The sequence below is a fragment of the Lepidochelys kempii genome, chromosome 4 (genome assembly GCF_965140265.1).
Source record: "Lepidochelys kempii isolate rLepKem1 chromosome 4, rLepKem1.hap2, whole genome shotgun sequence".
NCBI lineage: Eukaryota > Metazoa > Chordata > Testudines > Cheloniidae > Lepidochelys > Lepidochelys kempii.
In genome coordinates, this window is record NC_133259.1 from 52,163,486 (window position 1) to 52,187,532 (window position 24,047).

At 39.8% G+C, this 24,047-nt stretch overlaps 1 protein-coding gene across 4 annotated transcripts in view; it reads right to left on the minus strand.

Moving 5' to 3' along the window:
* Nucleotides 1-24,047, minus strand: part of INPP4B (inositol polyphosphate-4-phosphatase type II B) — a 486,205-nt gene that overhangs the window by 73,152 nt on the left and 389,006 nt on the right. For all 4 annotated transcript variants that reach the window (XM_073341213.1, XM_073341212.1, XM_073341215.1 and 1 more), the window contains 3 exons: nucleotides 20,498-20,645; nucleotides 2,783-2,955; nucleotides 2,059-2,182 (listed from right to left, as the gene is read on the minus strand). In XM_073341213.1, coding sequence (XP_073197314.1) covers nucleotides 2,059-2,182; nucleotides 2,783-2,955; nucleotides 20,498-20,645 — 445 coding nt within the window. The remainder of the gene's footprint in view (nucleotides 1-2,058; nucleotides 2,183-2,782; nucleotides 2,956-20,497; nucleotides 20,646-24,047) is intronic.

The window sequence follows — 24,047 nt, forward strand, 5'->3', positions numbered from 1 at the left end:
TATTGTGTATTGAGTGTCTTGTGGTAAGGTCTTGCTAATGAAGAGCTTGCAAGGACTTCAAAAGAAAATCATCAGGAAGAGGTAAACAGTGGGGTATGGGGGGGAAGGGATTATCCTATTTTCAGTTGAAAATCAAAGGTATGGTCTGGTTATCTAGTGGTGAAAAAAGATGCTCTGGCATCCTTCACCAAAGAAATAAACTGACAGTGGGTTTGTTTCATGAAAAAGGGATCTCAGTCAGGCTTGGCTGAAATCACCGGGAAGAACTTTGGGTGAAATAAACTTCTTTATACAGGAGAACAACTTATTAGTAAGTTTAGGCCATAGAAAGCACATTACGATTTTGTTTCATATGTAATCCTTTGTTTCTAACATTTCTGTTTGCTATCAAATGAATCTGCTATCCTTTGTCAAATAAACCTGTACTTGCTTTCTCTATAAACAAATCTAAGTACTGTGTGTTAAGCAAAGCTGTGTTCTAAGGTGAACTAGTAAGCTGTGGTGTACTCTGTCACAGCATCTATGAAGCCGTTGGGAATTTAAATAGTTTAGCGCTATCTTCACATCACAAAGACTGACATGTAATTTCCAGAAATACTGACTGGCAGTAGATTATAGATTTAGTAGGTACACCTCTACCCCGATATAACGTGACCCGATATAACACGAATTTGGATATAATGTGGTAAAGCAATGCTCCGGGGGGGGGGGGCTGTGCGCTCCGGTGGATCAAAGCAAGTTCGATATAACGCAGTTTCACCTATAACACGGTAAGATTTTTTGGCTGCCGAGGACAGCGTTATATTGGGTGTATTTAAATTGGGTAGCTGACTTATTTGTATAAACCAATTATTTGGGTCTGGCTAAACACTTGTACTACTATAGTTTACAAGTACTAGTATAGTTTACAGATTTGTGTCCATTTATTCTTTTACGTAGAGACTGTCTGGTTTGGCCAACGTACATGGCAGAGGGGCATTGCTGGCACATGATGGCATATATAACATTGGTAGATGTGCAGGTGAACGAGCCCCTGATGGTATGGCTAATGTGATTAGGTCCTATGATGGTGTCACTTGAATAAATATGTAGACAGAGTTGGCATCAGGCTTTGTTGCAAGGACAGGTTCCTGGGTTAGTGTTTTTGTTGTGTGGTTGCTGGAGAGTATTTGCTTCAGGTTGGGGGGCTGTCTGTAAGGGAGGACTGGTCTGTCTCCCACGATCTGTGAGAGTGAGGGATCATTTTTCAGAATAGGTTGTAGATCTCTGATGAACAAATGGACACAAATCTGACATCAGGAATCATAACATTCAAAAACCAGTAGAAGAACACTTCAACCTCTCTGGCCACTCAGTAAAAGATTTAAGGGTGGCAATTCTGCAACAGAAAAGCTTCAAAAACAGACTCCAATGAGAAACTGCTGAGCTTGAATTAATATGCAAACTAGATACCATTAACTTGGGTTTGAATAGAGACTGGGAGAGGCTGGGTCATTACATATATTGAATCTATTTCCACATGTTAAGTATCCTCACACCTCCTTGTCAACTGCCTAAATGAGCCATCTTGATTATCACTACAAAAGTTTTTTTCTCCTGCTGATAATAGCTTATTTTAATTAATTAGCCTCTTACAGTTTGTATGGCAAATTCCACCTTCTCTGTATGTATATATACATCTTCTTACTATATGTTCCATTCAGTGCATCTGATGAAGTGGCCTGTAGCCCACGAAAGCTTATGCCCAAATAAATTTGTTAGTCTCTAAGGTGCCACAAGTACTCCTGGGTTTTTTTTTGTGGATACAGACTAACACGGCTGCTACTCTGAAACCTGAAAAAAATAGATTACTATAATTTATTATGCTGAATTGACATACAGTACTATATCAATGGCTTTAACTGTGCTATTGTATGGAAGCCTGCTATTTTGTATTAGGGTAATATTTGTTGATTCAATAAGCCAAATTACTGAATGAAAGTTAAAATAAGAACCTACTGGATGAACTTCTTGGTTTGTAAAAAATACTAAGCAATGTTGTTGCAGGGCAATACTTACTATAAGTGCTGAGAAGTCCTTCATATTGAACAATTAACCCAACAATATGAAGCTGCTGTAGGAAGCCTTGATCATGTAAACTTGTGTGCAGTTTGATTATAAACCCACAGACCAATCCAGCAAGCTAAAAAACCAACAACAACAAAAACAGATTAATTAGTGTAATCTAAGAGTTTTATAACTATGTTTGCTGTTTTTCTACAGGATACAGGTTGTACTTTGGTGACTGAGGAACAAGATGGAAATACCTGTTTGGTGAATATTTATCATCTCAATTGTATATTATGGTATTTTGTAGGGTAACATATACATAAAATGTATGGATCTCATTCTGACCTTAAATTGGTTTTACACCCATGAAACTTCATTGACTTCAAGTTGGGTTACTTCTGATTTACACTGCTGTAACTGAGATCAGAAAGATGCCCCTAAGTTTATTAATATTTAAGGCTGAGGTTTTCAAAGGAGCCTAGGTAATTAGGCACCCAACTCCTATTTAAATTCAATGACATTTATTCATTTAAGTCCTTTGAAAACCCAACCTAAATCAATTAATTGTTTATCATAGTATAGAACATTAAAGTGAATGAATTAACACAAATGAAGAAGTTGTGTTCCGTTAAAAGAAATGGCGAATAGCTGCATGTATGCCATGATTAATTACAATCATGTAAATAACAAACAGTAATCACAACAGAAAAACAGTGACTCAAGAAGCACCTACTGCTTGACTAAAGACGATGTCTCTTCTTAGGGTCAGCATCAAATGCTGTGGCAAGCCACATGCAAGTTCCTGAAGTAGAACAAAAGTCATTGATTGCTTTGCCCTTGTCACCACCTCTCCCATGCAGTCCTTGAGTGTAATTATGAGGGGATAAAGCTGCTCATACCAGTCACCTGGAACAATAAGAACATGAAGACTAGTTATACTGTAGAAAAATCTATAGACAAAAGCTTCTTCTCAGGGGACAGAGAAGTTGGCAGTGGCTGTGTAGATCCTCCAGTCCTTCCAACCCCATTTTAACCATTATGTTAGAGCAGGCTCCATGGAATGGTTATATTGGGGAAAAGATTAATCTCTCTTCCTTCCCCTTGTATATCTCCCCTGTGTCTAACCTACATACTCAGAGTGGGAGCTGGGACTAGATTTGACCCAAAGCAAATACTCCTGTATAAATCTAACTGCCATATTTACTTGTGTTCTTATTTCCATAGTACTATAGTTATTTATAGCTCTGTACAAAACATGTGGGAAGGCATGGGGCCAGATGTGTAAATTGTTATAACTCACTTTAAGTTCATGGAACTATGACTGAAAAAGCTTAAATATAGCACCAATCTATAAAAAGGGATATAAAGACAATCTGGAGAATTACAGACCAGTCAGCTTAACTTCAGTACCTGGAAAGATAATGGAGCAAATAATTAAGCAATCAATTTTCAAACACCTAGTAGATAATAAAGTGATAAGTAACAGTCAGCATGGATTTGTCAATAACAAATCATGTCAAACCAACCTAATAGCTTTCTTTGACAGGGTAACACGCCTTGTGGATAGAGGGGAAGAGGTAGATGCGGTATATCTTGACTTGAGAAAGGCTTTTGATACTGTCTCAGATGACCTTCTCATAAACAAACTAGGGAAATACAACCTATGTGGAGATACTATAAAGTGGGTGCATAACTGGTTGGAAAACTGTTCCCAAAGAGTAGTTATCAATGATTCACAGTCGAGCTGGAAGGGTATATGGAAAGGGGACGCGCAGGAACCAGTTCTGGGTCTGGTTCTGTTCAATATCTTCATCAATAATTTAGATAAGGGCACAGAGAGTACACTTATAAAGTTTGCAGACAGTACTAAGCTGGGAGGGATTGCAAGTGCATTGGAGGATAGGATTAAAATTCAAAATGATCTGGACAAACTGTGGAAATGGTCTGAAGTAAATAGGATGAAATTCAGTAAGGACAAATGCAAAGTACTCAGTTTAGGAAGAAACGATCAGTAGCACTCATACAAAATGGGAAATGACTGCCCTCAAAGGAATACTGTGGAAAAGGATCTGGGGGTCATAGCAAATCACAAGCTAAATATGAATCAACAATGTAACACTGTTGCAAAAAAAAGTGAATATCATCCTGGGATGTATTAGCAGGAGTGTTGTAAGAAAGACATGGGAAGTCATTCTTCTGCTTTACTCCACACTGATTAGGCCTAATCTGGAGTATTATGTCCAGTTCTGGGTGCCACATTTCAGGAAAGATGTGGACAAATTGGAGCAAGTCCAGAGAAGAGCGACAAAAATTATTAAAGGTCTAGGAAACATGACCTATGAGGGAAGATTGAAAAAATTAGGTTTGTTTAGTCTGGAGAAGAGAAAACATGATAACAGTTTTCAAAAACATAAAAGGCTGTTACAAGGAGGAGGGAGAAAAATTGTTCTCCCTTAACCTCTGAGGAAAGGACAAGAAGCAATTGGCATAAATTGCAGCAAGGAAGGTTTAGGTCGGACATTAAGAAAAAAATCTTAACGGTCAGGGTGGTTAATCACTGGAATAAATTGTCCAGGGCGGTTGTAGAATCTCCATCATTGGAGATTTTTAAGAGTAGGTTAGACAAACACCTGTCAGGGATGGTTTAGATAACACTTAGTCCTGCCATGAGTGCCATGAACTAGATGACCTCTTAAGGTCCCTTCCAGTCCTACGATTCTAGGATTCCTAACGATTCCTGAGCTGCTCATTCGTACCCTTAGGGAACTCTCCAGGTGGTCCAATAAACACTGGGATTGTCTTTTGACAATTCACACCAGCTGAGAATGTGCTCCTCATTCCTGCACTGAAGAGTTTATAATCCAAGTTATACAGAGCTGAACAAATACAGTTTAGTTGTGAGAGTGGAAGCTGCCCACATCTGACAGGAGATCAGCCTTGGAAGGCAAGGAAAAGAAGCAGCTGGGTGCAGTATTTGCATTAGTCATTCTTCTCTATCTTTTTTGAACTTCTCTCTATTTCTTTGTTTTGGATATTTAAGGATAATAAAATGACTTTTGGAATTATCTGAAGGACAGATGTTGGTGATGAAAATAACTATGTATCACAAATATTCTGAAATATATTATGATGTGTTATTAAAATGCATATTGAAAATAAATGATTTTCAAATAATGAAATACTTTTAAAAACGGAATGCTTGAGTGAAATAAAAAGGAATACAATGAACATATCTAGTGATGGATGAAAACTGGAATCATTTATCCAAACTGGCCCCATCACTACTCCACATTTGGACTTTGCAGGTTTTAATAAAATTTGATCTGCATCCAAACCACCCAGGGTTTGCCTAATCTCTAATATATCACACCAAGATTCACCCTCGTCAGGAATCTGTCCCATTTTCACCACCTTACCTTAAGAATTCAGATGTGTAGAAAACACCAAGATTATACAGCGTGTGACAGATTGAATAATGTACAGCAAGCCACCATATTTGCTGTGGATTGGTGTTATTAAGGATCACAGACTTAATGAAAATATGTTCCATTTAAATATTTAAATTAAGTTGGAGATAATGGCAAATTGTTTCAAGTAACATTCCAAGCCAGACCAGTGAAGGACTAATTAACACTGGAAAGGTACTTCAGGCAAGGGAAGACAGAGTTGTCCTGTGGGGAAGTTAATTTAGACTTTGATTTGAAAAGATATACACAGGAACTAAATTCTGACCAAAGTGTATGTTACGAGTAGGGAACTCTGAAGGATAAAATAACCTTTTGAAATGCTAGGTTGCAGGAGGTAGGAAATAATTATGAGGCCAAGGCAGTCATCTAGTGATCTGGATTTCTTGATAAACTGAGCTCATTCAAACAAAATGTGTTTTAATAAAACCAAATGAAAAGTTATACATCTGAGAAAAAGGAATGCAGGTGATACCTATTGAGCTTGTGACTGTATCCTGGAAAGCAGTGACTCTGAAAAGGATTTAAGGGTCACAGTGGACTAGGAACTGAACATGAGCACCCAGGGCAGTGCTGTGGCAAAAAGTCCAGTGTGATCGTTGGAGATATATACAGAGTATAGTAGGAGTAGGGAGGTGATTATATCTCTGTATATGACATTGGTGAGATGGAGACTGAAATGCTGTGTACAGTTCTGATGTCCACATTTTTACAAGGATGTTGAGAAATTGGAGAGGGTGCAGAGAAGACCCACAAAAATGATTGAAGGTCTAGAGAAAATGCCTTACAGTGAGAGATTTAAAGAGCATAATCTGTTTAGCTCATCAAAAAGATTGAAAAGTGACTTGATTAGTGTGTAAGTACCTTCACAGGGAGAAAATACCAAGTGCTAACAAACTCAGCAATCCAATGGAGAAGGTCATAAGAACTGACAGATAGATACTGAAGCCAGACGAATTCAGATTAGAAATTAAACGTAGATTTCAACTGTGATGGTAATTAACTATTGGAACAAACTACTAAGGTAAGTAGTGATGGATTCCCCATCTCCAGATGTCTTCAAATCAAGCCTGGATGCCTTTCTAGTTCAAACAGGAATAACTTAGGGGAAAGCTCTATGGTCTGTTTTATGCAGGAGGTCAGACTAGATTATCACAGTTGTCCCTTCTGGCCTTACAATCTATAACTCTATGAAGATATGATTTAGCCAAACACTATATAAGTTATTGGGCTCAATACAGGGGTAACTTAAAGAAATGTAAAGACAAACAGTAAGTCATACTAGATGATCCGGTCTCTTCTGGCCTTAAACTCTATGAATCTATGAAATAAATCTCAGAGTGGTAGCTGTGTTAGTCTATATCAGCAAAAAGGAGGAGGAGAACTTGTGGCACCTTGGAGACTAAAATTTATTTGGGCATAAGCTTTTGTGGGCTACAGCTCACTTCATTAGCCCACGAAAGCTTCTGCCCAAATAAATTTGTTAGTCTCTAAGGTGCCACAAGTACTCCTCATTCTTTTTGCTGAAATAAAACTGTTTGCCCAGGAAAGCAAACACAATAATGAATGAGACTGGAACACACAGCATATACATTCTGTATGTGATAAGAGCAGAGTTTATTGTCATAGTATTAATATGAAGGATGCTTGAATGCCTGATATGATAATAAGCAAGGTCACACCTCGCCAGATTAAAGCAGCCTCAAAAGTATAATTGACATTCATCCTATTTCAAGAGATAAAAGATTGGCAATGTCTACACTGCAGCTGGGAGTGAGCCTGTGGACTTGGGCAGACAGACTCGCTCTAGTGGGCCTTGAGCTAGCACACTAAAAATAGCAGCGTGGGCATTCTGGCTTGGGCTGGAGCTCAGGCTCTGAAGCCTAGAGGGTTCGGTGGGCTTGAGAGCCTGAGCCGGGACATCCACATTGTTATTTTTAGTACTCTAGTTCAGTTCTGTCCATCTCCACTGGGAGACTCACTTTCAGCTGTAGTGTAGACATACCCCAAGACAGTGGTTTTAAAATGTTTTTTCTGGGGACCCAGCGGAAGAAAATTGTTCATGCCCGTGACCCAACGGAGCTGGGGATGAGGGGTTTGGGGTGCAGGAGGGGGCTCCGGGTTTGGGGGAGCTCAGGCCTGGGGCAGGCGACTGGGGCTCGGGCAGTTCCTGGTCAGCGATGCAGTGGGGTGCTAAAGCAGGCTTCCTGCCTGTCCTGGCACTGCGGACAGCGCTGTGCCCCAGAAGCAACCAGCAGCAGGTCTGGCTCCTAGGCAGAGGCCGCAAGCGGCTCTGCGCAGCTCTCGCCTGCAGGCACCACCCCCCACAGCTCCCATTGGCCGGTTCCCAGCCAATGGGAGTGTGGAGCCAGTGCTTGGGGCAGTGGTAGCTCGTGGATCCCCATGGCCCCCCCGCCTAGGAGCTGGACCTGCTGCTGGCTGCTTTCTGGGTCAAGCACGGTCTCAGAACAGGTAGGAACTAGCCTACCTTAGCTGGGATGTAGCTAAGGACAATAGGCCTCTATCATCTGTGTTCAATGTACAGTAAGTAAAGAAAGGATACTACTTAATAGCATACTTTTCATCTCTTTACTTAATGAAAGGTCCCAAATACACTCTGCAAATACATACACATAGAAGAACCCTAATTTTATGAATACTCCCAATACCTTCAGAAGTGTGAGTTTATATAATCAGATTTGCCCTGATTATAGCATAGAGCTGGCTCAGCAGAAAAGGAGAGGAGGGGCGAAGTCTTCCAGGGAGCTTCAGTCTTGCAAAACTCATAAATGCTGCAGGACTGACACTTGGCTCCTAGGGAGCTCACAAGCATCACACAACTGTATCTCCCACAAGCCTTAGGGACGTCACAAGAGTGGATCTTAACTCAGTGCAGCCCTATGGAAAATAACTACACTCCAGTCAACACAGACTTTTCAGTTGAAGAGACTTCAGACATGCACACAACATTTAACTTACCACCAAAACAAAGTCACTTCTGAGATTGACAGCAACAGTTGTTCAAGAGTACACAGCAACCTATACCCAACTGAAATTTCATTGTGAATAGACAGAATTCTAATTATTCAAACTGAAATTTATGCTGGACAACAGAATAAAAATCCTTACTCTTGTTAGTGTTGGGGGTACTTTACGTTAATACCTACATCACTATACTAATTAATAAAGTACTTTTTAAGATCTAAAAGCATGGAAGTACTAAACATTATTCTCCTCAAGTATCAGAAGTGCTTAAACCTTGGTTTTATATCTCACACAAAAGGTGGCACCACACTCATGAATGTCATGATAATCATTGGAGATTCAGCAATTGGAACCTCTCTTTAGATCTAGTAATGAACCAAAACCACTTCCTGCAGCACGCACCTGGGCAGTCTCTGGACATCTCCCTACAGCTGTGTTTGTCATGTCATCTCCCACACAGTGATGAAAACAGGACATGCCTGATTAATTAACTTGATCTCTGAGAGTTGACCTTGTATATTGAATAAACAAGGGATTCATAAGGATCATTTTATTTTTTTTAAATCAAAAATTCTCATACTGAATATCTAAAAATGTCTCAATTCCTGTTGAATTTTTAAGTTTCACAAACACTATGAAATGCCAGCAAAATTACCCATCAAAATATTTATATCACTTACAATATACATCTGTTTAGTTATTTTTTAAAAAGCAGTTTTCCAAAATCTCTAGGCTCACTACATTTAGCCTGATGATCTAGGAGGAACACATTCAGTTTTGGACAATACTAGAATGTTATTCTAGAATATAAACAGAATTGCTTTTTTCCTGCAAGGTACAAGATAAAATTATTCAAACTGAACTAAATTACTTGTGCCAATCATCTGATTGATTGTTTACACTGAACTTTTGTTCATTCACTCAACACAGAATATGTTTAATCTCCAGTAGGTGGAGCTAGAAAATAAGTCTGAAACAGGATTGCATTATCACTTATCATTCCCCATTATAAAATTAGAATAGCCCTTTACGTTTAGAAACTAGAGAATTTACCCACTGAAGAATAAAGTCTCATATTTATTTTTAGTTTTTTTAAAAACAAAGATTCATTCTTGAATAAGTACCAGACTGCCTGGCCTGGAGACACCAAAGGCAACAGCAGTACAAGCATCCTCTTTGTGCCCTGTTAATATGCCTCTAAGGGCAGTCTCCATGATCATTCAGCCCTTGGCATCTCTTAGAAACACCAAAAAGGATGCCAGTTATGATGGTGGATTTTCAAGTGCAGACACTTTTCCACTAGAAACTGAACTGAGATCACCAGCTAATTCCACATAGATCTCTGAACAGCCATCAGAAACAATTTTGGTAGCCACTGCATTGGGCCTGATTTGAATCAAGAAGTGAAAAACTCCGTATCCTATTACCAGTCTCAGGAGCCTTCCAGTCCCACGTACAACCGTATTTTAGTAGGATTTATATACACAGTTCATATCAATTTTAGCACAAGTTGTGCTTGTCAATACCCAGTGGACGAAGCTGTGTCACACACACACACCTCTGAGTGTAAACTGTACGTGACCACAAGATACTAATCTCATTTATATTCTCAATTTTCAACCCAAACACACACACAAGGGCTAAAAGTGAAAGGTGAATTCAGCTTTTTAGCTCTAAATAGTACGTTAAGCCCATTCACTCAGGAACAACGAGATATTTTTATTTTCAATGTTTGTGTGCACTGGTAATGGCAGTACCTGGTAATGGCAGTTGCAGTCAGTTTCTGTTGCTCCTTCAACCTCTGCTTTCACTTCATACTTTTTACGCTACTTAAAAAGCGTTATTTTGGTTAGCTAACTGCTTAACAAGCTGAGGAAGTTGAGGGTAACTTGCCAGAAATTTAACCATTTTAAAAACTGACAAAGCTATGCTCAAATAATATTTTAATAAATTCATCTATGAATTTTGTGCTTTTGCACAATGAGCTCTTTACTGCTATTAGGCTGCCTTTGGGAACCAAGGTCTATATGATTTATATGAACACCCGTCCCGCCTCCACACTATACTTCGGAGTTTATTACAGAGTTCAGCGCACTTGGCTAGAGTATAACTCATATCTGAGAGTATGTCTACGCTGCAATAAAACACATATGGCTGGGCTGTGTCAACTGGCTTGGGCTTCTGGGGGCTCAGACTGTGGGGCTATGACATTGCAGTGTAGATGTTCGGACTCCCTCAGCGCTCTCATGGGGCCCCAGAGTCCAGGCTGACTCTGAGCATCTACACTTCAATTTTATAGCCCAGTGAGCCCGAGTCAGCGGACACAGGCCAGCAGCAGGTTTTTTTATTGCAGGGTACACACACCCTGAGGGGCTTTACAGGAGTACTTTATGAAGAGAAAACACTTTTGTTTGAGAGCATGAGCCAGATTCAGTCTTAGGTTCTGATGTCTTATGTAGTCATAAGTTAGGGTATTGGGAGAAGCCGTGAGAAGAATGCAGTGGTGGAAGGTCCCCAAAGCTTCCCCTCTGTCACAGAGGCTGCAGTCAGACAGTACATTTTCAAACTGCATGCTGCTGTCCTGGAGGGGGCATGGCCTGGAAAGCCAGAAGGCAGTCTTGACTGAGAACACCTCAGACTTAGTCTGCAGCAGAGCAGTGTGGCTACTGTGGAATCCTGATTACAACTTAAAGCTGCACTTTCCTAGTGGAATTCCTAAGGGAAAGAAGTGGTGGAAACTACCGCTTCCCAGACCAGTTGTGCGTACTAAGCACAAATACTGACCCTTCAGACTAATACAAGGAAAATATTCACAGCAAAAGTAAAGGCTTGATAGAAGTCAGGCACCTAGGGCCATGTAAAAAAAACAAAAACATGTCCACGATTGCAGGTCAAATTTGTCTGTGCAATTACCATGACTGTATGTGCAAATGGTCTGTCTGGCATTCAGCTGGGAATTTCTGCATCCCAATACCCAAGTTGCACGTGCACAGTGGTAATTGCTCATAGAAATTAGGCACACTACATTTGGATATATACTTTTGGGTATGGTCATAGATTCGTGACCTTTTCAAAATCAGGCCCGCTGTGTGCACAGACTAACTGAGCCCTTTAATAAGAACTGAAATATACTAGCAGTGAGCTAGCAAAACCCCATGTTTCTCTCTTACTTTTCCCAGCAACATACTTAGTGGATTCAGATGCGGCTAATGCTATCTTTGCTGTCAAAGACCATATACTCCTTCCTGTAAAGGGAGTGAAAATGCTACAGACTTCTGTGGCTTTCAACTGCCCTCAAAATTAAAATGGTACGAAATTAAAAACCAGGAGAGTTGAATGACAACAGAAAGCAGAAGGAAGTGGGAGCTATGATAAAGAAAAGGTAACTGGGCTGTACACTATGAGTAATTTCACTATATGCTCTATCTAATCTCTTTCACTTATTTACATGAACTATGTAAATAAACATCTCGGAGACAGGATATGAAATAGGTCAAAGGACATAATGAAGGAACAAAAAGTGCTCTCTTAATATCCAAAATTAAACAGGTTAGATATCATCCAATGTCTCAAGGGAAGAAGCAGAAAAAAATGCTTCACATGCTACCAAATAATGAACCCTCTTAGACCAAAGTTTATTATGAACATGATAGAAATAACTATTCTCAGGTAAACTTCTTAAAAAGAGAGTTCAGAAATCTTATTTATCATGGTTCAAATATTTTACATATTAGTACTATAAAATTACAGTTAATTTCTTCCTCTTTCCAATGAGGACTTTGAGCTAGGTTTAACTCAAAGACAGTACCTAAGCCCTTTGGAAAGGGGCCATGTCTTATCACATATTTGTGCAGCATTTAGCACAATGGGACCGAAATCCTGAGAAAGCCTCTGTGTATTACTGCAGTAAATATAATAAAATAATAACAGCTTCACCTCTTTGCTGTATGGAAAGCAGAAACTGCTGTAATGTTTATTTTAACTGCACAACTTTGATGCTGAAGTGGAACAATTTACAGTTTATGGAGATTGCTATTTTACTGCCAAAAACCTAAAATTTCCCATATAATCACAGTGATTAACAATGGATGCTGAAACCATCTGACAAAACACAAATATGAGTGTGCCCTCAGAAATCAGAAGCCATACAGAAAATAAATGAAGAAGGCTGATAACCAGAGACAGGAGGCGAGTCAAATCTAAAACACACAATAGAAACAGGGGGGTGCGGGGGGTGAAGGAACGAGAAAGACTAAAATAATGGATATCAGAGAGGAGTATATAAGGGCTGTGGAAATAGAAGAATAAAGAGGTTGCACAGGAAGACTACAGAAAAGGAGAGACAGGGAAGAGAAGATACACAGAAAAAGGAGAAACACAAGAGAAAAGTTTATGGAAATTTCCAAGCTCCTGCTCCTGAAAGTAGATGGTATCTGATGCTTGCAGAAAATACATTTTCACTGGGGAACTTTTATGCAGAAAACTATTTCCTTCAGGAAGAAAACTAAAAAGGGAACATGGCATGGTTTCAAATCCCCACCAGTTACTCTGTCACAGAGAAAGACACTGGTGCAGGTGCAGAAGCACCTGGTTCCCTAGAGCACATAATTACAAAAGTGCTCCAATCTAGAGCTGTGGGATCCCTCTCAATTTCAGTGATCTATCCTATCAGTCTGTCCACCTACAAATACTAAGATCTACATTAGGATGAATGTAGAATCCTGTGCTTGCATGAGAGCAAGCTACTGCATGGTACAGACTGGTAACACTGAAATCCTTAAAAAAGGACTTTCACAGTTTGAGTACTATGAAATAAATGGGAAAATAAGAATTTAGCGTTAGCAAGTAATTTCCCCTAGCAAAACACTGAAGCTTAAGAAACAATATTCTCCCTTAAAATCCATCTTCTCTTTCTGCTTTATCCTGCAGTGAAATTATAATCCTGTGCTGATGACACCATAGTCTGTTACCTTGGAAACTGATATCTCAAATTCAGCCTTAAGAATATACTCAACAGTCAGACTGTAAGAAAAGATAGATTAAGGAGGGCATAAATCCTTGTTTGAAGGTAAGTATCTATGAGAGGGAAAAAAACCGAAAGGCAAATGTATTCACATTTTAAAATTTAGGAAATTTCATACAATGGATATGTTATGCACCCTAAAATCCAGGAAATATATACTCAGAGGGTGCAAAGAAAGTGAAACCCTACCTTTTCACCCTTTGGGTATGTATTATGATGCAGTCCTTAATTACTGGAACACATCCTATTGCTCAGATAATCCAGTATATTATCATAACATTTTCTACAACCTTAGATACACAGGTGTAGAAGCCTGTAAGATTTTTTCCATTTTTAATACTTACACTAATTTTATGTCATAATAATCAAATATATCTTTATTGACAGTCCTCTTATATGATCAGTTCTCTTCTCTATAAAGTACATATTTTAATAATCTGGTTATCACTTCACTTGGTATATAAATTTTCCTTTCCAGCGACAGCACAGCTTTTCTTATAGGGTCAATTTCGGGACTGAGCTAGTCAACTAGGAAGCTAACTGAGTTAACTGGGGACCTATGAATGCTGGTATTTTTACATTATTACTCAGTTTTGTTATGCTTAAGTTGTGGTACAACATGTAAGTAACATTCATTGAGAAATGTTCATATAAATGACTTTCATGGACTTTGTCTTGCATACACAAAATATACAGCACTCCAAGATATAAATGTGTATTTATGGCTGTAAAATATCATGGTATTATGCTGGATTTCTTGAGAAATAGTATGACATCATGTAATGTAACCAAAGACTACACATACCCTAGGGAGCAGAATTAAAATTCAGTTTATCACCTTGACTGTGGCATTTCCTGACTTCTGCGTACATAACTATACATCTTTAATCTTCCACCTCACACTCAAAACAGAGAGAGAGAAAAAAATCAGCTTTAGGCAGAGATCAGGCATGGAAAATTTTGGCCTCAAAAGGCAAAAGTTTCAGAACATTATCAGGTACTGAAAACAGGAAGGTATACTGGAGTCTATTACGCAACCTGAACTACACCAAGTCCTATTGTTCTCCAATATCTGAAAGCTTTCCACACTGTGGAGATAACTTTTTAAAGTAAGTTCTACAATAGGAAGCAACTTTCAAAACATTTCAGTTTCTAGGTCTACCCTTCCCAGCTCCACTTTAAGCCATCAAAATTTACTGTAGAAATGAAGCCACGCCTCCTGAAAAATAAAATATAACAAAATAAAGAACCTACAGTTTACAACAAAACAGATGTTGAAGAAATCAAAAAAAGGTCTTTAAAAGGCCACAATTCTGTTCTCACTGAAGTCAATTCATATGAACTTCACTGGGAGCATGGTCAGACCCTTAGTAAACATCTGAGAAGAAATAAGGGCAGAATTTAAAAAAAAAAAGAAGAAGAATTTGCTTCATGGTCATAATTACTACAAGGTTTGTTTATTCGTGGCCTGTTTTTCAATTCTGGAAGAGATTTTATGAGCAGAACAAATTATGTCTCCTGTAATTTCCTCAGATTTAAAAAAAGTACTGTTGCTTAGCGTAGGGCAATATCTTCATTTTGCTTGGGGAACATTTATCACATTTCTTAAATTCCTTTCAAGTTAAACATTTTTGGGGGAAGGTAATTCAAAGTAGTTTTGAATTTGAGAGATAAAGACTCTGATCAACTTTTCACATGTCTTTGTAAATTACGAGCCTGAATGTAAGCAAAGAGCACCTTTTGTCCCTTTGTTATAGCTAAAGGTACAATATCATAGAAGAGACTAGTCAAATGTCTTTCAATCAGAGAGCACCACAGGGAAAATGTTCATGAGGCTTGAAAGAGCAAGGGAAAAATGGACTTTTAAAACTTATACTTCTCTAATTTCTTATTTTTGTGGACAGAGGACTTCCAAAACACATACACAAAGTTCTAAGTTTCTTTCAGTTAAGGTAAACAAAATTAAAGTAATGTAAAGTCTTGCTCTACAGCCAAAATGATCCATGCCATCTGGAAAACAGATAGAGAACTGTACATATGTAACACATAGGTAGCGTAACAGAGGCCTCATTTGCAAAACCAATCCAATATTCATTATTAAGAAATCTACTATTACTTCATGATGTTGAAGAAAACTAGTAAGAGTTAATTATCATCACGGGAGAGACAGAGGAACAGTTTGCTACAAGAACATCTAAGATTCAGTTTTGCTGTCTTTCTCAGACCCAGGACTGTTGAGTTTCCCCTCCTGAAGACAGTTTCAAACTGAAGACTATTTCTAGCTGATCTATGAGATTTTGTACCTCACTCCAACGTACAAGGAACATTGTTCTGAATCCACACACTGTGCCCACACCCTACTCCCATAAATTATTACTGGAGAATAGACCAAAAAAGAATAGACCAAAGACTAAAGAATAGATCAAAAAATTGCCACCCATTCTCCTGACCTTGCAGCTGAGGTAGATTCTCACCTGCTATAGAGAGAAACTCACAGAAGCAAATGTAACAGGTAAGAAAATTTCCATCTCTTTACTGTAAAAAGTTATATATTTGAGAGTGACACATTTGATGCAGAAACTATGGATTCCAGTCTTGGCACAAATCTCTGGTATTGGTAAATAAGTTGGCCTTCCAGCAGAGCCGGCCCACAACATTTTGGCACCTGAGGCGGGGAGCTCAAATGACACCCCCCATGCCCCCTCGCTTGGGCGAAAACTTTGAAAGGTCTCAATTCTGCCTTCTTCCTGTTCTACTCCTCTCATGGTACTGCTCTGCTACCTATCCCAATAAAGGAGAACTAACAACTTAAAATGCCTTGTTCAAAAATTTTAAGTAACACTTAACTTTCAAACACCTGAACAGCAAATGTAACTTTTCTTGTCTGCATAGTAAACACTGACATTTTTATCTGTTTGAATAATAAAAGTGGTGCTTTCTGTGCTTTCTTGGTTGCAAAAATTCGAACTGCTTCCTGCTGAAGGTACACAGTCTGGGTCAGCTCATGCTTTATTGAGATGGTTTCAAGGCCCATCAGCCTCTCCTGTGTCATTGTGGAGCGCAGATGTGTTTTTATTAATTTCAGCTTGGAGAAGCTGCGTTCTCCACTGGCAACTGTTACAGGAAGTGTTGGAAGTATGCACAGAGCAACAAAAGCATTTGGAAATATTCCAGAACAGCCTTTGGAGTTGATCCTGCTGAAATGCATCTTGAAAGGGCTTTCAGTTCATCACCTAAATCACTCCCATCAATATGGCGCATGTCAACACTGTCTCTAGTGCCCTGCATTGCTGTGTAGGTCTTCTTCAGGTATAGTGAGGAGTTTTGGAATATCATACAACTTCCCAAATATACTGCGGTGTTCCTTGAGCTGCATGAAATGTTCTTCAGCTGACAGTATTGCACAATCTAGCACCTGGTTAAAGAATTCAACTTTGAATTGTTGTTTGGGGTCTCTTATGGGATTATCCCGTGCCTCGTAATAAAAATGTCTTCTTCAGTGACTCTTGTATTCTTGAATGGGTGGGAAAATAGGTTTAGTGTGAAGTTCTTCTGCCAACTTCTGTGCACTCTTCAGAACGCTTTGAAATCCCTTAGCTGACCAGTAAGACAGTAGGCATGACTTTGCTTTGTCCAGTTGTTCCATTGCTCCAGATATATCAAGGTCAACACCTTGGAGTCTCTTGCTTACAACATTTATTTCAAACAGTATGTCATGCCACAACATTAAGTCACACAGAAATTTGAAGTTATGTATGTTTGTGGTGATTCCATTTCCCTCTGCCACTGTTCTCCCATGAACAGTTCCTGTCATAGCATTATCCTCCATAATGGCAACTATGGCATCATCTATCTTCCCAATTTGGTGTTTGATAGGCTTTATCGCCTCCACTCGACTTTCCCATCGTGTGGCACTCAGTAGTTTCAGTGTCAGAGAGGATGTTCCCAGATGTTGCTTCAAAATCTGCCATCGATGAGTTGATGCAGAGAAAAATACATAGATGCTTTGAATTACATTAAAAAATTCAGCAGCCTCACTAGAAGCTGATGCTGCATCACTGACCGCCAAGTTCAATGAATGAGACAAAAAAAGCTCTAGGGTTTAACTCTTGGATACGTGTCTGCACTCCTCTGTTCTTTCCTCTCATGTTGGCACCATTATCGTAGTCCTAACCTCTCATGTCAGCTATTGCAATTCCCATATCTTCCAGCTTCTTAAGAAGCACATTTGTCATACCAGCTCCTGTAGTATCATCAATGTCAATAAATTCTAGAAAATGGTCTCTGACAGTCACCATTGCAGGGACATTTTCACTAGGTTCTGTTGTTGTTACAAAATGCACCATTAAAGCCATTTGTTCCGTATGGCTGATATCAGGTGTGCAGTCCAGAATAACAGACTTCAGTTCTTGCTGACTTCAGATCTGCCACAATCTTCCATTCGACTTTAGTTGCCAGTAACTGTATGATCTCGTTTTGAATTGTTTTTCCAAGGTAGTGGCATGTGTACATTTCTTGGGTGGTGACTCTTCTTAGATGCTCCTGGAGTACAGCATCAAACCCAGCCATCAGCTCCACAATTTTAAGAAAGTTTCCATTGTTTGGCACATACAGCTGATCTGAAGTGCCACACAGTGCTAGGTTTTGGGTAGTAAGCATTCTCACAATGGCCTTTTCAGAACATTTTGCCAGTGAAGAGACTCAGATGCAATCTTCTCTTGATGCTGATCATCTATGGTGGCCTTTAACCTTAGTCTCATCTCAAGCTCTTTCCACCTATGGAATGGTCTCTGGTGATTTGCTGCCTTCTCATGGCATGCCAGATTTCTAGCCAGATTTTTCCAGTCCTTTGTTCCTGTAGAACCCAATGTGGGTGGAACATTAGACTGGAAGAGTTTGCAACAAAAACGGTATGCAGCATTCTGGGGTTTTTGAGTACATAAGCCATGGCCTCTGCACTTTGTCACCATTGGGGATTTCACGCCAGTAATGTGTTGGATAGAAACTTCTATTTTCATTGCCTTTGGGGAACATGAAGTTTTTCACTTGCTGTGGCCCATGCAGTACAAGGAAGTCCCTCAGGCTACTGCTCAAGTAGGTCCACAATCCTGGATCATCTAGACTTAAGGAACTAAACTCAGCAGCAGCAGTTTCTTGCGCCTCGACCACACTCTTCTCTGATCTACACTTTTCTTCAGGAATGTGCATGGTTACATCCATTTGAGATCGAGATATGGATGCTGCAGTAGCTGCCAGGTCACCTGCACTCTAACTGGGAAGATCAGGCATCTTCTCACCACTCACATCCTCACTGGGGCTGGAAGGCTCACCATGAACATTTGTATCTATGTATCTCAGGAGAGCTCCTTCCTGCTTAGATAGAAAAGCTTCCTTTGCTTTCTTTCTTTTTCTGAATGCTGCCCCAGAGGGGTGTTTTCTTCTTTCACTCATGACAGCTGTTCTGTGCCAGCTATACTTCTGTTGAGAGTATAGTTGGCTCTCAACACTCAGTTGAAGGGGACAAATAAGCAGGCTGGTAGTAGAGCCTGAGTGAGGGAAGATATCAGTGTCTTACGGGCCTAACTGGCTCCTACTACTTCAGTTGACTGCCTGTTCTCCTCAAGTGGGTTCAGGGAAGCAGCAGGAAACAGGAAGCTCCCTGAGAAGTTGGTGTTAATCAGTTAATCAGGCTCCTGGGGGTGCTAGAGAGGTACAAAGAGGCTCCTCCTCCTCTTTCTCCCTGCAGCTCCTGCTGCTTTCTGTTATTCCCTCTCACCTTTTCTCCTGCCTGCCTGTTCTCTCTTGTGCCCTCCTTCCTCCAGCACAGCACTCCACCATCTCTGTGCATCTAGAGCAGAGAGAATACATGTGCACCAGCAGCAGACACAATTTTCTACACTCTGGGTCCTAGTGGCACCCCCTCAGAGTCTGGCACCTGAGCCGGCCGCCTCAGTTCGCCTCATGGTAAGGCCAGCCCTTCCTTCCAGCTGCATTAAAATTAGGGCTACAGCTAAAATCCTGGCATCAATACACAAATGGAATAATAGTTTTAACTAATTAAATGACCAAATCTTATAAAATTTCTTATAATTTAAATATCGTTGATCTAAAACCAAGTCATGAAAATGTGGGAAACACACAAAGAAGTAATTACAGGATAAAATAAAACACGGAGCCCAAATCATGCACTCTCCCACTAAATAAAAGGAAGAGTAGATTTTCTAGCAGCTTGCAGCACAGAATTTGGTTCTGCTTCCAAGACCCTTTCCTTCAGTCTTGGAATACCATACACCTTCAAAGAGGCACTTTTACGTTCATTGCACATACACAACACAAGATTCTCATCTCGGATTTATACAGCAGATCTTGACTTTAATATTTCACTCTCTCTGCAAATGAAAACAATTAGAAATCCAGGCATGTAGGAAGAGCAGAATAATGGAGCCAAGAATCACCATGTGGATCTGAGAGAATTTTCTCCACAGCATTTTGTTAAATCGTCCTCTACCTAATATCTAGCTCTGCAGAAACTGCTGCATTCACAAAAGAGAAGCAACTTTATCTTTAAAAAAAGATTTGATTTTGGAACCAGCAAAGGATTTATGAGCAAAAGACATTTTGAAAGTGTGCGTTAAAATTTCCTTAAGGGTTAATGTATGCTCTTGAGTCTTTCTCTGAATGGTATTTTCAAGAAAAACTGAAAATAGATTAAATTATGTCAGAGACTTCAAAAGAAAACACTGTTCTTTCAAGGAGGCTTTTATGTAGCACAAAAACTTGAACAGTGCAAGCAGTTCTTGAGTGCACAACTGAGATGCAATTTGATAAACAGCTTTCTGTCATTCAAGGCCAGGAATGTGCAAAACCATACTATCAACACTTTCATCAAAAACATTATTCACTCTTTCTATCTCATTTTTATTGTGACTTTTTCATTTTATTTACCCAGTCAATCATAAAAAAATAGGTTTCTTACCACTTGTATGAGATACCATGCAAGCTGCAGATGAAGGGTCATTTTCACTTTTCTTAATGCCACTGCTGCTGTCTTCTTTTTCAAGCAGTCTGTCCACCATTGCAATAATGCAGTTTAAACTCTTCCCCACGTTGGTCCACACCCTATCCTGAAAAGAGCATCAGTATCACTACACATTATTGAAAGAAGCATAGCGAGAGATGTATTAGTAGACCACTGGCTTCTTAATACTGTCTACAGTAGAATTACTGAAGTGTAAAGTCAGATTAAGTGTCTACCAATTATGTAACTTAACATCTTTACACAGCATATCATCATTTCAAGAAAATTTTTTCCACTGTCCGTGTTTCTTTGGTGTAAATAATTGAATTGGGAACTGATTTTTTTAAGGCACTGAAAACAGTACATTTGTCATTCACTTCACACTGTCCAAAACCAAGGTCTAAAATCTCCTAAATATGCCCACATTGCACGTGCAGTTGCACGCAAAGTTGTCCACTATAGGTTCAATCCTGTGAGGTTCTGAGCATCCTCGCATCCGATTAACTGACTGCAATGGGAGGTGAGGGTGTTCATTATCTTGCAGGATCGGCTCTTTGTTTGCAACACCATGGTTTGCATGTGCGGCTTTTTACTGCCCATTTACTGAACCCTCCATTTGCTAAAATGAGTCCCATGCTGAATAAGCAAACACAAAAATGAGAGATGGTACACCAATATTAGCAGCCTGTCTATATGCCACATTCAGCATCTAATGCAATTTCATTTTGTACATCATCTTCCATACAAACAGCAACCCATGACACTTTACAGAGTTAACCAGACATAACAAAAACTGCAGAAATAATAGAGGGGGAGTGAAATCAAGAGGTATAAGCACAGATGGAAAAGATAAGGTCAAGTCATTTGGAATGAGACAGACTAGAATCACTGTGCTGGAGAGCTACAGGAAGGCTCCTGCAGGTGTCAGGAGCTGCAGAAGAGAAGGCTCTTAGATCCACACTAGTGGGATTGTGTGGAAGGACAGAAAAGAGGCCAGAGCCAGATAAGGAGACAGAAATTGTGAGACAAGTTTAGTGATAGAGCTTGGAATGACTCCATTCACACTTTAAAATTAAAATGAGTCATTTGAACTGAAATAAATGGACAGCTAATGGAATTGTTTGAGGAGAAAGAGGGTGAGTGATGCGATCATTCTTCTATATATGTGTGATGTGGTGCCCAGAAGTGTACTACGTGTTTCTGTGGTGGGAGGCACGAGAAGGGAGTTTTACAAGACAAAGTGAAAGAAGAGGGTAAGCAGGAGGACTTAAGCAGAGACAATGAAAGCAACATCACATATGGCCAATGCTGTGGAGGTGCAGGACGGGAAGATTTAGACATGTGATGTGTGGGAGAAGGAGAATTTAGACTCAAAAACAATACTATGGTTACAGACAAATGTAAACAAATGGAAGATGGATGGAGCTAGAAGAGGCTGGATTTGTGCCAGAACTTCTACTGAGGCAAACGTCTTATTAATCTAATAACAATTCTGCATTGTGTATCACCATACTTTACAGCATATAATTTTGCTGTAGAATGTATCGCACTTTCAGAAGTTGCTACAGTATTTCAGTACTTATGTGTATAGTTCCTAATGGTTGGCAATTCCCTGGTTTTCCAGGGTCTTTTAATGAGACACTTACTATATAACAAAGAATTTGCTAGCCACTTCCAATCTGAACCCACGTTTGCCCTTTTTGCCAAGAAGGCTAAAGGCATTTTGGGCAGTATAAGTAGGAGTATTGCCAGCAGATTGAGGGACATGATCAATCCCCTCTATTCGACATTGGTGAGGCCTCATCTGGAGTACTTGGGCCCCACACTACAAGAAGGATGTGGAAAAATTGGAAAGAGTCCAGCGAAAGGCAACAAAAATAATTAGGGGGTTGGAACACATGACTTATGAGGAGAGGCTGAGGGAACTGGGATTATGAGGTCTGCAGAAGAGAAGAATGAGGGGGGATTTGATAGCTGCTTTCAATTACCAGAAAGGGGGTTCCAAAGAGGATGGATCTAGACTGTTCTCAGTGGTAGAAGATGACAGAACGAAGAGTAATGGTCTCAAGTTCCAGTGGGGGAGGTTTAGGTTGGATATTAGGAAAACTTTTCACTAGGAGCGTGGTAAAGCACTGGAATGAGTTACCTACGGAGGTGGTGGAATCTCCTTCCTTTGAGGTTTTTAAAGTCAGGCTTGACAAAGCCTTGGCTGGGATGATTTAGTTGGGGATTGTTCCTGCTTTGAGCAGGGGGTTGGACTAGATGACCTCCCAAGGTCCCTTCCAACCCTGATAACCTATGATTCTATGAAATCTTAAACGATGTCCAATTAATCATAGATTGTATAACACATAGTAGGAAAGTTTACCTAATACTGTAAAATAATCCTGATTTATGTATAAGATTCTAAATTTCGAGATATGCAGAACATGAAGTAGATTTGTGATAAGTGAAGTATAGTACATGTGTTTAGTACTAGTACTGCATGTATTATATAGCATCCATTACATGTACATGAAAGTGGGGGCAGCTAAAAAGGAACACAAACGCTTCACTGAGAGATATGATTTCAAAGAGAAACCAATGACACATTTGAATATGAGTTACATATAGGTTAAGCAGTCAGTATAATCAGCTGTTAGTGCTTGTAACATAAAATCTGTTAATGTGATAAATCTGTTGTCATTATGATATAATGAGGTTTTATATTAATCATGAAAATGTGCATGTGTATATATTTATATTGTTTTTTTACAAAACACACACCTACACTTTATTATTATAATAGCCCAGAGCCATAGAATCATAGAATCATAGAATATCAGGGTTGGAAGGGACCCCAGAAGGTCATCTAGTCCAACCCCCTGCTCAAAGCAGGACCAATTCCCAGTTAAATCATCCCAGCCAGGGCTTTGTCAAGCCTGACCTTAAAAACCTCTAAGGAAGGAGATTCTACCACCTCCCTAGGTAACGCATTCCAGTGTTTCACCACCCTCTTAGTGAAAAAGTTTTTCCTAATATCCAATCTAAACCTCCCCCACTGCAACTTGAGACCATTACTCCTCGTTCTGTCATCTGCTACCATTGAGAACAGTCTAGAGCCATCCTCTTTGGAACCCCCTTTCAGGTAGTTGAAAGCAGCTATCAAATCCCCCCATATTCTTCTCTTCTGCAGGCTAAACAATCCCAGCTCCCTCAGCCTCTCCTCATAACTCATGTGTTCCAGTCCCCTAATCATTTTTGTTGCCCTTCGCTGGACTCTCTCCAATTTATCCACATCCTTCTTGAAGTGTGGGGCCCAAAACTGGACACAATACTCCAGATGAGGCCTCACCAATGTCGAATAGAGGGGAACGATCATGTCCCTCGATCTGCTCGCTATGCCCCTACTTATACATCCCAAAATGCCATTGGCCTTCTTGGCAACAAGGGCACACTGCTGACTCATATCCAGCTTCTCGTCCACTGTCACCCCTAGGTCCTTTTCCGCAGAACTGCTGCCTAGCCA